Consider the following 14,584-nt stretch of genomic DNA (forward strand, 5'->3'; position numbering starts at 1 on the left):
CTTTGTAAGACTTTCAGGGACACACTAAACAGCTAGTTGCCTTAGGAGACTCGGGGATCTTCGTCTAAAACCAAAATGCAGATTTTCCACAGTTTTAATGTAAAGAAGTCATGATTTTATTAAAAAAGGCATGGAGGCTTATATTATGCTTATCCCTTTATTACCGCCCAAACACAGCAGCAACAATATCTTAGAACTTAGAAAATAACCAAACATTCCAGAACTTAGAACATGTTTAAGTCCCCTTGATCAGCAGCCATCTTCCTCTTTTGTGACTGCGAATGAACAACCAATAATAACTCCAAATAAATTCCACCGTTTCCAAATCTTCTTCTTAAACTCCAAACTCAACCTCCTTCTTCCAACTCGAACTCCTTCACCATCTTCATCTTCTTCTTCACCTTTTAAAAAAAAAAAAAATCAAATAAATCAATCACCGGGCGGGCACAGCGGAGGGATAATATTAGCCTCCGTGCCTTTTTTAATAAAATCATGATTTTCTTTACATTAAAACTGTGGAAAATCTGCATTTTATGTCAAAAGTCCGGAGGTCAACATTATGCATGTTCAAAGTTCTTCCAAAACCTTATCCAACACATTTTCCACAGGCTTAAAGTAAAACTTTCTAAAAGTTGAATCATTTGACCAATCTGCAGCCTTTAAAATATCTCCCAAACCAAAACCTTTCACAAATGCTTTACTAGCCATATCCCCTCTAACTGAATGTGACCCAAATACACCAATATCTACCCCTGCCTTGACCATCACATTCTTTAACCATCTTGCCAAAGTAGCGGTTGACACTGCCTTAAATGGCTTAACGTATGAGATCAACAATTGTTTACAATCTCCTTTTCTAAACGCAAATGTTCTCTTCTCATACTCTTTCAAACATTTAACCACACACAAAGAACTTTCACCCTCTCAATATGGGTAGAAAATCGTCCTTGACATAGTCTTAGTCCTTCTCTTTCACTCAAAACATACTCCTTCTGGGCGATAAAACCTTGAGTTAACATCCAAAGCTCTAACATCTGATACTCTCCTAAAAGAGACCAAACATAAAAGCATTGTCATCTTCCATGTTAACAATTTCAAATCCAAATCTGCATTCCTTCCCCAACTCTCAAGCTCTTTCAACACCCAAGTAACATCCCAAAGAGAATCCTACTTTGACTTTGGCGGATTAACCACTCTAACGCTCTTAACCAACCTCCTAACCAAAGCATGTTGCCCCACTGGAACTCCATCCACCAAAACATGTCCCGCTGAAATTGCAGACCTACTCAAATTAACCGAATTATAAGCCAAACCACCACAAAATAGAATTGACAAATAATTCGCCACCTCTACCACAGGTGCCGAAATGGGATCCAAACTCCTCTCAACACACCAACCATTCCACTTTTTTCAAGCTGATCCATATACCCTAGATGTTCCCTTAGACCACGACTTTGACACAAGCTTCACAGCCTCCTTTGATAATTCCTGCATCTGCCAAATTCTCCTGAAATCAACCATGCCATCAACTACAACTGCCCCGAGATCACTGGGGTCGTGTAAATTTCCCTGAACATCCATCAAAATCTCCCTGCAATCTGGCAGGACTACTGGATCCTCTACCAACAAATTCATTACATCCGGAAACCATACCTGCGCCTTCCAAAAAGGAGTTATCAGAACCAACTCTACATCTTCCCTTCTGACCTTGTTCAGAACTCTCTGAATCATTGAAAACGGGGAAACACATAACTTCTTCCCCCTTTCCAGTTTTGCAGGAAAGCATCCACTCCCTTCGCTTCTGGATCCGGTCTCCAACTGTAAAATTCCTTCAACTGAGAATTCAACCTGTCCGCAAACAGATCTACATTCAAAGGGCCCCACATTTCCTCCAGACTTAAAAATACCTCTCTTTAACCTCCAACTGCTCGCATCCCTCAGGTATCTTAAATACCAATCCGCTTCTACGTTGCCCAACCCTGGTATATATTGAGCCTGCACTACAATCTCCCTTTCCAGACAAAACTTCCAAAACTCCTTTGCTAGTTCTGCTAATCCTTTCGAACGTTGACCACCCATCTTGTTCACATACTGAACCGCAGAAAGATTGTCCATCTTCAGAAGCACACAACAACTCATCCTGTCCCTCACAAAGGTCTTTATCGCGAACGAACCCGCCAAACAACTCCAAACAATTTATGTGCATATGTCCTTCCTCTTTTAACCATTGACCACCTGTTGAAATCTCTCCACACCGTGCTCCCCAACCGTACAAACTCGCATCCGATTCTATCTCCACCTCTGCCATCATACCAAGTATCGCTTGACCGTTCCAAGCTTAAAGACTCATCAGCCACCACTCCAATTCCTCCCGTGACACCTGATTCATCACAACCCTCTGAGAGTACCTCACATCTTTCCTTAAATAATGTGCTTTCAACCTCTGCAATGCACGATAATTTAGGGGAGCTGGGAAAATTGCCTGAATCGAAGAAGACAGAAGACCCAACAGACGTGCCAACTGTCTCAAGGTAATCCATTCCGCAGACATCACTCTCCACACTTTCTTCCTGATCTTCCTCACCTTCTCCATAGGCAACTTCAACTCACAATCCAACGTCTGTATCTTGAAACCTAAAAACGTCATCTCCTGCTTCGGAACCATACAAGATTTCTCTTTGTTCACAACAAATCCCAAATCCTCTATAACTTTCACCTCAAACTCCGTTTGCTCCATCGCCAACATTCTCCCTTCTGCCATTATCAAAATATCGTCTACATTATCAGACGAATCCCCCTTGATCTCAACCAAGCCGCAATTGGTCTCATCACCTTGGTGAAGCACCAAGGAGCTGACGTCAAACCGAAAGGGAGACTTTTGAACCTCCAGCCCCTCCCTAACCACCTGAACTGAAGGTAATCTCTTTGTTCCTGACACATCGGGACTGTTAAATAAGCATCCTTTAGGTCCAGCCTCGTTAACCAATCCCCTTTTCTTAATAAGTCTCTTAACATATGTATCCCTTCCATTTTGAAATGGTTGTAAACAACCCAATTGTTCAACTCTTTCAAATTGATTACTGGTCTCATCTTTTTGTCCTTCTTCTCCACTAGAAACAAATTGCTTATGAAACAACCTTGCACTCCCTCTGCATACTCTATCGCTCCTTTCCTCTCCTCTCCAATACTTCCTTTGTTACCAAATTTTCCATCTCTTCTGAAAACCTTAACACCTTCGGAACCCTTTCCTGAACTGGAACACTGAAAAATCTATCCTGTATCCAACTACAGTCTCCAAAACCCATGGATCCTGTGTTATCTCTTGCCACCTGGAAACAAACTTGGCTAGTCTGCCGCCCAACTTTACTTACATAAATAAAGGTTCTTGTAAGAAGCTTACCTGAGACTCCTGTTGGCCTCCTACCTGATCTTGCTCCTCTTCCTCTCCCCCTCTGTCTTTGAGGGAAGAAACTTCCTTGATTGGTTCTCTGATAACCATACCCTCCTGAATATCCATATCCAAATCCACTTCCTTAACTTGCTCCATGGGGCCTGCTACCTCTTCCATAAAATCCTCTGGTAACTCCATTTCCTCGGCCGGGGAACAGACCCCTTGTTCTCCCGGCCCAACCAAAAACACGTCTAATGTCCTTCTGTGCTTTCTGTAAAGAATTGAAAGTACCCAGTATTATTGCTATGTGCTTTTTCACACAAATCAAAAATCTTGGTCAAAGGACCCACAATATCAAGCATTCTATCCTGGCATTCCTTCAATCCTTTGTCTAGTCCCCTTCTCGGGTCTCTTCCCCCTCTGTTATTCAAAAAACGTAACTTATTTTGATCTAACTCTGGCGTAAAGGCCACCTTACTACTCAAAGTAGGCCTCGGGCACTCCGACCGCAGCCGTTAAACACTTTACAAATCCCCTCATAAAGTTTCTCTTTAACTCATCAATACCATCGTTTTCATACCTTAATCCGGGTTAATTAAGTACCAAACATACCCATAGAAATTATCTGAATTTTTAACAGAGTACTTATTATGTTTTCGAGCAGCAACAAAAGAGGAAGATGGCTGCTGATCAAGGGGATTTATACATGTTCTAAGTTCTGGAATGTTTTGTTATATTCTAAGTTCTAAGATATTGTTGCTGCTGTGTTTGGGTGGTAATAAAGGGATATTCATAATGTTGGCCTCCGCGCCTTTGACATAAAATACATATTTGAACATTCATTTTTCAAAACTTAAATCCCCACAAATATCAAAAGTGCAAAACCTATGTATATGCTTCTGTCCTTGTTGCCTTTGAACGAGCTCCACAGCTTTTCTGATCTTTTTTGAAAATTAGTTAATTGAACAAGATATAGTTTGCAGATCCACTTCCAGTGTAAAAGTGATCAACTCATCACTATTATGTATCCTTAAAAGAAGTCTGTCGTATTTTATTTCTCTTTTCTTTAGTTTCTGTTCACATAGCCATCATATAAAAATTCAGTAAAATGTTTCATCCCTTGTCAGACTCTATCAAGACTATAGCCAGGTTTATAAAACACAAATGTGTATTCCTGTTTCTTATTTTATGTTTTCAAAAGAGTTTGACAGCAATTCAGTGCAACATATTAACCAATATGAAACTGGTTTATTGGAGCAGGATAACTTATATTTTGTTTATTAATAGAAATGTTTTAACACGTATAACCATCAACTGTAGAGTCCCCGCATAGACATATATCTGATGTAATTCTTCAATTTGCAGTTTTTTTTATCTGTACCCTCTCTTTTATATTCCAGAGTGAAATTGTAATTGAGCAAACTGTTAAACCTAAGAGAAGCTTTTATGCAGCCAAAGATCTGTACAAGTATCGACATCAATTCCAAGTAAGACAGATTCATCATTTTAAAATTTTTAAATTTTTTGCATACGTTACTGAAACTGGCCACTTAGGATCTTGAGAAGGAATATGTCTAATGAAATAAAAATATTGGATGTCACTTTACTTTTGTAACTATGGAGTTCGTAATTCTTGTAACCAGTTTTTCTCACTTTCTAGCAAAACTATAAAGATCTTCGTGGTCAAAATGATTTGTGTAATCTTCGATTTTATTTGAACAAAATCCCTTTCAAACCTGATGGTAAGTATTCTACAATTATGCATTTTAGAATATAAATCATTAATGAAAAAACACTTAATTTGGATACTTTTTGTTATATGTGGAATTACTAAAAAATGGTTACATACTTCAAATGTTTAGGTGGTGCTAATACTTAAATGTGTAATTTTATCAAACTACTTTGCATTCGGTATCTTGTAGTACTTTAGGTGGCAAAACGAGTTATTTCAGCATAAATACCCAACCTAAAGTCAAATTGGGCACATAGAATGATGATTATGCCTATAAGAAGTTGGATTATTATTCGGGGTGGGTGGCTACACACCTCAAAGTGTAATCAGAACCATTGTCAGGTTGAACCCTTAAAATCACTAAATTAACCTGAGCTCAACACTCTGGTAGCTATGGCAAAGAGCAGACAGACTTAGCTTAGGGTAGTGTGTAATATATTTATATATACCAAAACTGTAATAAAGTTGCAACCAAATATAAATCCTAAACTGAAATAGAGTAGAATGTAATAAACAAAATAACACCAAAATCCCAAAATCCAATAAGGGGAAACGGATATGACTGTTTTATAAATGTAAGTAAGGAATGGCCCTAACAAGCATATAGTGCCATGATCGTCAATGGTTGTGGTAGACAGGAGCCTATGTGCAATTTGAGTCTGACTGGGATGCAGTGTGGGTTGAAAAATCAGGTTCATCCTGGTCACAGATTTTACCTTCTGATAGAAGTCCATGAAGTCCCCATTTACCACAGGAATGCACTTCTAAAACCCCCAGGACCTAATGGGAGGCACTTAGAGACTCACAGGGTATCAAGCAGAGGACAAAAAACAGGTTTCATTTGCCACTGCTCAGCTGGATAGTTGCAGGAAAAGGCCACTTGTAGCTTGTTGTGTTCTTGTAGCTTTAACATGAATGACCCTTGAAATCCACTTCTGTGTCCTGCGCACAAGAGAGAGCAAGTCTAGTCCTTCAGGGCTCTTCTCTGGTCAAAGACAGCAGTTTCAGTCCTCTTCTGATCCTCCTCAGGGTCATGAGTGTGCTAAAGTGAGTTCCTGGAGATGCTACATATATGTCTGGCATAAGCTAGTGAGTTGGGAATGATGCCTCCTGGGCATGCCCTAACCAATTAGGTAAAAGATCCCAGGGCAAACCGTACCAACTTTGGGCATTTTCAAGACAGGGGTAGTCGGCCACACTAAACCTGGGCTCTGAGGCCCTTGAGTGTGTGTGGGCAGTTTAATATGGTAATCCTAGTTTCCTCTTCATTTAACACCAATATCCAGTATGACGCAGCCACAGTACCCCCAATAAACCCAGAGACAGAAGTCTGCCAGAACAAAGCAGGGCTTTCGAGCAATTGAACCATGGATACAAAAGAATTGTTTTGGCATCTTGTTTCCCTTCCTTTCAAGTGCTCCCCCAGTGTTCTATGTAAACCTAGCACACCCAAGTAGGATGTGATATTCGAACAGGATTTCACACATTAATGTAAAAAATGATGCTTACAGCCCCACCCTGCATATTTTGTCAGATTCAGAGGAGCCAATTCTGCCCATTAAGGTCAGCCCCTTTTTTGCACCTGGTAGCCATTTGACACATTTTTCACACCTGTTCAAATACCAACTACTGGCTGGCAAAACTCAGAGAGCAAATGCAAATTTAGCCTCCATGACATTCAGGCAAAGAAAAAGTAACTGTCTAAAATATACTTTTCTGTGATATTCATTACAAATATGACATCACCATTGAATTGGATTTATAATAAGTATTAAAAATTGTTGTTTCATACTTTTTCTACCTAGTCACATTCCAAAGATTCAGTATTAGGGTTTTAAATCTGTAACCTGTCTTTCTATTTATGACAGCTGTACTGTCATAGTGAAAAATTGCTTTTGACTTTTAGTCACTGCAATGAGATACTAGCATAAAATAGCCACATGTTCTACTTTTAAATACCATGCACCCTGGCATTTGGGCAGCAAGGCCTACACAGGGGTGACTTATTGTTATCTAAAAAGCAGGTTTTACCTGTCAATAGGATTATTTTTAATTGGTCAGATTATAGTGTTTAAACTGCCACGGTCAGGCTACAATGGTAGGCTTAAAGCAATACCCCTGATTGCTTGTACCACTGATACCGCTTCCCCTGCTGGTTATACACCTGTAATTGCAGTATGTCAAATTTAAATGTGTCAAATGTATGCAACTTCCATGGGTGTGGAACAGGCACTTAACTGTTGTACCAGACCTCACACAGTGCATTAAAGTAGATGCAGTTCAGTTCAGCTACTTCAAGCACTTCGAGTAGTTAATTTTTATCCCACTTCATTTGCTGTAGCAGTAGAGGTCTTGCTCAGCCAGGACTGGAAATCTACAGACATATGTTTCGTGATTCTTTTCACTCATCAGAGAGGATTATTACTTTATTTGAGGTTGCTTACAATCCCTTGAAAATTGGTGCAATAAAATGGCAAACAAAGCGACCGATTGCTTAATGTGTAGGTTTCTAATTTTTTTTCCTAAGCGTTTGTGATTTATATTCTTATTACAAAGAAGGATGTTTTTAATTAGGTCGGATTGGACCCATGTCTTATGGTTACCACACCTCTCTGTTTAACAGTTATGAATAGGTCAGTATCTTGTTAGCTCCCATAGTCTCATAAATATCTTTTACATTTTTCTTTTAAAAATCATACAGCGAGTAAAATTCCTATATACCATTTAAAATGGTCAAAATAAAAATAAGCACCTGTTGTACTACATTTCAAATCAAGTTTATGCGGGTTAGTACTCCTAAAATAGTAATGAAAGGACAGCCTTTGCTATATCATTGCACCAACATAAATCCAGGGGCGTCGTCAACCACCAGTTTTAGCAAGGATGGTGTTCTTGATGGGTCTCTTCCGTCTGCAGCTCGGCAGCCAAAGGCTCATAATTAATGTGAAAGGGTGGATGTATAGATGCATACAGGAATAGAAATGGATGAATGAGTAAAAGGATGGATGTAAGGATGGATGAGTGAATGGGAGAGAAAATGGATGGATAGATGGGCGAGTGAAAGGGTGGGTGGGTGGGTGGATGGATGGATGGATGGACTAATAAGCTGGATAGATGGGCGAAGTGAAAGGATGGATTGATGTAAGGATGGCTGAGTGAAAGAATGGATGTAGGAGTATAAGAGAGGGTAGATGAATGGCTGGATGAAAGGGTGGATGGACAGATGGATGAGTTAAAGGGTGAATTGATGGATGAGCGGATGGATGAATGGGTGAAAGGGTGGCTAGATGAATGAAAGGATGGATGAAATAAAGGATGCATGGCTGAGAGAAGGGTAGGTAGATGGATGAGTTAAGCGGAGGAAGTATGGAGTGAAAGGGAGGATGGATGGATGAATTGATAGAGGAAAGTAGTGGATAAGTGAAAGGATGCATGACTGATTGAAAGAGTGGATGGATGGGTAAGTTTGAAGATGGATGGGTAGGTTTGGATGTGGATAAGTGTACGGAGTGTTGACAGACTGAGTGATGGAGGAAAATTATAAAGGTGAAATAGTGGATATCGGGTAGATGGCAATGTGAATGGATGGATGGAAAGATGCTTGGATGGAAGAAATAAGCAAGCTCTTCTGGAGAAAGTTGTGATGACTTTCTTCATTTCCTTGGTGCCATAAGAGCTTTGGTTCAAAGTGGGGGTATTTAAATGTTATGGTTACGCACTTGTGAATATCATATTTTTGGTATGCTTTGTATCTGCAAGAAGCTGTAGATTGCGGACAAGATTTTCTGAGTTCCAGGCAGGCCTTTACACAATCCTGTAAAATCCTCCAACAAATGTCAAGCATCCACCTGTCATGTTGCTGGTCTATGAGGCAGATCTTTTAGGGCCATGAAGATGGCTGCAACGGATTCCTAGGCTCCCTATGCTCTCCCTGCCACTGCAGTCACTTTATGCTGCATGCTCTAAAGCGGTACAAAAGGGGGTGGTGATGGACGGAGCTTCTGAATCAATCAAACACTCACACCCAGTCAAAAAATCTGGGTTTAATCCATCACCGTTCTTTAGCCCACTCTGCCACCCCAGTTCAGACATGGCTATATGCAAATCAGTCTGACCCTGTGCCTCATGGGAACAGTCCAGCCTGAACTGCCAAGCCATGTCTTCCCTGGACCGGAAACAAGCTTCCGAGGACCGGTTTCTGGCATTCCAGCCGTCTTCAGCCCGGCTTGCTTGAATCCAGTGGCAAAGTGAGCAAGGGACTCACGTCTGAGCATACCCTGCCACATCACTAGTCATAGCGTGGACCTATGCCTGAGTGGGTAATGCCTATCTCCACTGATGCCCAATGCAGCTGGGGCAGACCTCTTCCATTCACAAACAATACAATATGTGGAAGTCTCAGGGTTCTCAAATACAAACTTGCTTAGAACATCAGCTCTTAGTTTCATGTGTGCTCTCCCCACTGACTGACACTGTGGATTATAGGGACTCTGAAAAAAGAAATAGAGTTCATGTAATGTGACTGAAATTTATATTATAAAAATGTAATGCCTCAATTTATGTATTCATTTAGGGCCTTATTCACTAACTGTGTTTTGTGTACATAAAGTCGTACTATTTACTACAAAATTCAATTAACACCACTACAAGTGTATATCACCACCTCTCTACTATATTTTATGTTGGGAGATTCTCACCCATGTAAGTTTACTACTTAGTGAAGAGTGGTTTAGGGAGGGACATGCACCCACCCAAAAAAGAGTAACTCTGCTATTCATAAACTGCACTTCTAAGGGAACCAAAACAGTACTAAATGACCTCCAACTTTTTTCAGCTAATTTTAGTTTAACTTTATATATTCAAAGTAATCACATTTTAAATTAAAATGAATAGTGCTGTAGCATTTTTATTTTGTTCATTTTAAATATATATATAACATTCATTTACATTAATATTTCACATAACAAATTTTTACAATTTTTTTTCTCAAGCCTAATGAACTTTTTTACTTTACTCTGTAGTATACAATAGGGTTATTTCTGCCATTGGGCCGCAATATCCCTAAGGTAAAGTAGAGAGTAAATGTGCCAAGTTTATTAAGCTTAAAAAAATTGCAGAAATTGTTTAATGTTAAATACTAATGTAAATTAATATTATATATCTGTGTATGTTTAAAATGTATGACAAAAGTATAAAGATTCGAGCGCACTAATAATACTATTTTGAATTATACATTTAATTAATTTTAATCTGTTAAACTAACATAATTTTTTAAGACCTATTAAAAACACCTGAATGTTAAAATGACTGTAAGTATGAAAAATATGAATTGTGTATTACAAATAACAAAGAATATGTATAGAATTAATTAAAAAATATATATTTTGTCATATTAGTTTCATTTATTTTTACAGTAAAAAAGTTAATAAAATGTTATAAAATATGCATTTTTTAATTGTTTACATCGAATTAATTTTATCTATGTATTTAAAAAGTTGAAATAAACGTATTTCACTTAACAATATTCCTGTTTTATTTTAACTTCCTGACACTGTTATTTTCTATGGGAAGGTGTTGCAGTTCTGTTGCTTAACCATGTGTGGTGCTTCACTTCACTCTTTTATGGCAGTAGTAACATACACTCATAAATTTAGCACCGCCCCTTGTTTGACGGGATGGAGAAATGTAAGTCTACACTTTTAAGTAACTAGACACTTGGAAATAGTGAATAAACAAAAGTAGCAAAGGTACTCAAAAGAGTAAGACTAAACTTACACGTTTAACTTGCAAGTGGAAGTTATCTTTATGAATAGCCCGAACATCTCCATTTTCCAAAAATTCATTGGGTTTTCTGTTCTTGCCATGGGAACGCTTTCTCTTTTTAATTATAATATAGGTACTGAATATTTTTTTCTTTCTCCCAGATCAAAGTATTTCAGAAAGGAAAACAAAACTACTCTTGCTTTCAGAATGCTATAGTGGACATGATTATTAACTCTAAGAATCACCAATTGCACAGTAGATCAAACAACTGTAGTTTCATTCTTTCACAGTGATTTAGTGAGGTCTGAAGTTTAAGTTACACTTATTTAAAACTATTTTTTTTCCTACTGTCCATGGCAATACGATTATTTCTTGACCTGACTCTATCTTGGTGTTAATAAAACCTCTAAGTATATATAGAATTTAAGGAAGTTGAAATGAGAGTGGCAAGTCTCAGCTACCATTAAATGACACATTTTAGGTCTAGACTTTGCCTATGCCTTTATCAGTTCTTTGGCCATCATGTAAATTGTTAAATGAATATAACAACATTGGTTTATATGACAAGAACTTTGAAAGGTGTACTGTTTAACGTGTATCTTCAATCCTTTTTCAGGTGTTTACATTGAAGAGATCCTAAGTAAATGGAAGGGGGACTATGATAAACTAGAGCACAATCACACCTACATACAATGGTTAGTTATTGTTCCTGATTGAGAGTAAATGTGACTTTGTTGATAAAGCAAGCCTTTTATCCCATTTGATTGAACCTAGAAGTTTCTTGTTGGTTTATTGTGCTTATATAAATGTTTTGTTAACATTAAATGTACACTTTCGGATAGGCTTTTTATGGAGTTGTTTTTATGTGGGGTTCACAGTAGTCCATGAAAGATACAACATATAATTCTGACAAGAACAGAGGAGAATGGCAAATATAATTTTCTGCAGAGGATATCAAGAACAGCAATCTACACATTTCATGGTGCCTGGTTCTGTGAGATCCACGGCATTCCAATTTGTTGACACTCGGTCTAAGATTCTGTGTAGATGTCAGTTTTAACATGGCATAGGAGACGCACCCAAAGCCCCCTCTGTGTATATTTTGATCCTGCTCAAGTGTCACCGGGGTGTAAAATGATCTACTCCCTTCAGACTGATATCTCTGAATATGATTTAATATACAAGATCGAATTCCGCACATCTGTGGGAGAGAGGATCATGGAATTGACGGTTTGAAGAAAGAAAGGGTTACCTTCCGAAAATCTTCATAGGATATGATTATTGATGAGAAGGATGATCACATTTTATTTCTGCTATTTCTGCTTTGCTGTAAGATATTTCTCCAACTATATTTCTAGTGTAGTACCAAAAGATTTGGGTAAGTGTCACCTCATTTAGAACTGTCTTTAAATGCACTACTAGAGCCTGCAGGCTTGCAATTGATACCATGGTGTCAGAAATGTTTCTTACATAGTTATCTGTGAGCACACATCTGAAAGGAAACCAGTGTATTTTTTTACCATGTAAAACTACTGGCTACCCTCCAGATCAAGCAATAAACTCTTCCTTTTAAGGTCAAGTAATAGCGGTTCTTTCCTGAACCACTAGTAGTTGCTGAAAGTCCACACCTATCCTGACAGAGATAACATTTATCTGATGCCCACCAGAATAATGTCTTTTGAGATTCATAGACATATTGTGGGTTACAAGCATTAGATTTGACATATCCCTAGATTGTCTTCCACTACCTTCTGCGCTTTACTCAAGAGAGCTGGTTTAAACTCCCTGAAGTACACCAGGAAAACATGTATGAAATTATATTTATTTCCTATTTACGCTACTATTCAGCTTAATTAGCTTACAACATGACTTGGATACACCAGCTAAAGATAGAAACCACTTACCACGTAAAGAAGGTGTTAGCTTTACAGAGCTTGCCTGCCTAAAAGGCAGGCTTTGCAGAGGGAAAAAAAGAAAATTTGAAAGCACACTATGAGTTGCCATGCAAACTGGGGCATGGCTTGACGGATGCATTAGAGAGGCACTCTACTGTCTTGGCCCAACATCCAACACAATTCAGAACCCCAGGAAAACATGTATGAAATTATATTTATTTCCTATTTATGCTACTATTCAGCTTAATTAGCTTCCAACATGACTTGGATACACCAGCTAAAGATAGAAACCACTTGCCACTTAAAGAAGGTGTTAGCTTTACAGAGCTCGCGCTGCCTAAAAGGCAGGCTTTGCAGAGGGAAAAAAAGAAGATTTCAAAGCACACTATGAGTTGCAGTGAAAACTGGGGCATGGCTTGACGGATGTATTAGAGAGGCACTCTACTGCCTTGGCCCAACATCCAACACAATTCGGTTCCTATCCTATGGTGCAACACTTTCCCATGATTGTGATGCTGTTCTTGAGTCTACTGGATGTGAAAGTTAAGAGTACAGCGGCTCCAACAGAGTTTTTCTGGCACTGCTGCCAGGCGGTGCTGGGATGCATCACAGGTCTCTTCTCTGACCCAACTGCAGTTGCTCTGAGGGTCCTTCATGGCCCTTACCGGGCTGCTGGACCATCATTGCCTTTCCATCCTACAACTTTCTTGAGTGGGTCAGAGCCCTATTTCATTGCACATGGCACTTGATGTTGCTAGCTACAGCAGCAGTGTGTGGATACATGGAACGGACCTCCTCCCCCATGAAGGAGGCTTGTGCTGCTTCTGTACTATTGATGGATCACATTGCTGGAACCTATAATTGATCGAGGCTGGATGGTGTCCACTGCCCACTGTGCCCCTTGACTCCTCTCCCCCGCCTCTGTTTGGTGGTGTTGCAATACTTTGGTTGCGTAAGCTGTGGGACCTGGGCCTCAAGTACTCCCTCCTCTTTTCTGCAAACCTGCGGATAATGGCCTAGAATGCGTTGTATTTCTTTAATGATCCAGCGGCTGCCTGGGACTGGACAGAGCAGTTTTCCTTCATTGTCACTCTGGAGCCGCTGGAGGCCGGAAGTGGCTGCCCCGTGGATGGGAGCGAGGGAAGATCCTCCATCTCCCTGGACTTGTGGGTCTTAGTGACTTGGTCTCATGGAAGAGCCAGGCGGAGGAGAGCCAGCACTCAGCCTTGAGACTGTGGCAACTTTTTACTCCGACACCAAGCCGTTGGACAGTGACCACATAGACTTGTTCAGTAAAGCAGAATCACATACTCCCCCTTGCCAAAGGCAACCCTGGCAGGATCCCTGCCTGTCACTCCCCAGACAACTGCAAAATTGATATGACACTCCCCTGCCTCCTTTCATGTGTAATGGCCCTCTCATTAAGCTCATGCCCTCGGACATGATGCTAAAACAGAAGAAGAGTGTTCAAGCCGTCACGTTTAGGTGCTGTTAAAATTACTTAACAGACTAAAGTCAATTAAATCAATTATCTGGACTTAAAGCACTTATTTGCTATGTCATTCTCTATTTTAGTACTAGATCCACATTATTGCAGTTGGTGGTGAGTTTAGGAATGGCTGAATTTTGGATTTCCCAGTCCCCACCTCATAAACAAATTGTTAAAAAAATATATTGGGAGTGGGTGGATGCTGAGGATCTAAAAAGTACAAAGTGGGGGTCTTTGACTAACCAATTCCTGAAATACAAGCCAACTAGGAAGTTAGAGCCCTTTTTGGATTATATTCAAATCCCAAGAGACAG

General features: G+C 39.5%; 1 protein-coding gene across 1 annotated transcript in view; it reads left to right on the plus strand.

The window, feature by feature from the left end:
* The window catches only part of OGFRL1 (opioid growth factor receptor like 1), a 160,513-nt gene that overhangs the window by 107,085 nt on the left and 38,844 nt on the right, over positions 1–14,584 (plus strand). The window contains exons 2-4 of the mRNA XM_086926473.1: positions 4,792–4,878; positions 5,052–5,133; positions 11,503–11,581. Coding sequence (XP_086782599.1) covers positions 4,792–4,878; positions 5,052–5,133; positions 11,503–11,581 — 248 coding nt within the window. The remainder of the gene's footprint in view (positions 1–4,791; positions 4,879–5,051; positions 5,134–11,502; positions 11,582–14,584) is intronic.

This window comes from Lissotriton vulgaris, chromosome 6 (assembly GCF_964263255.1).
Source record: "Lissotriton vulgaris chromosome 6, aLisVul1.2, whole genome shotgun sequence".
Taxonomy (NCBI): Eukaryota; Metazoa; Chordata; class Amphibia; order Caudata; family Salamandridae; genus Lissotriton; species Lissotriton vulgaris.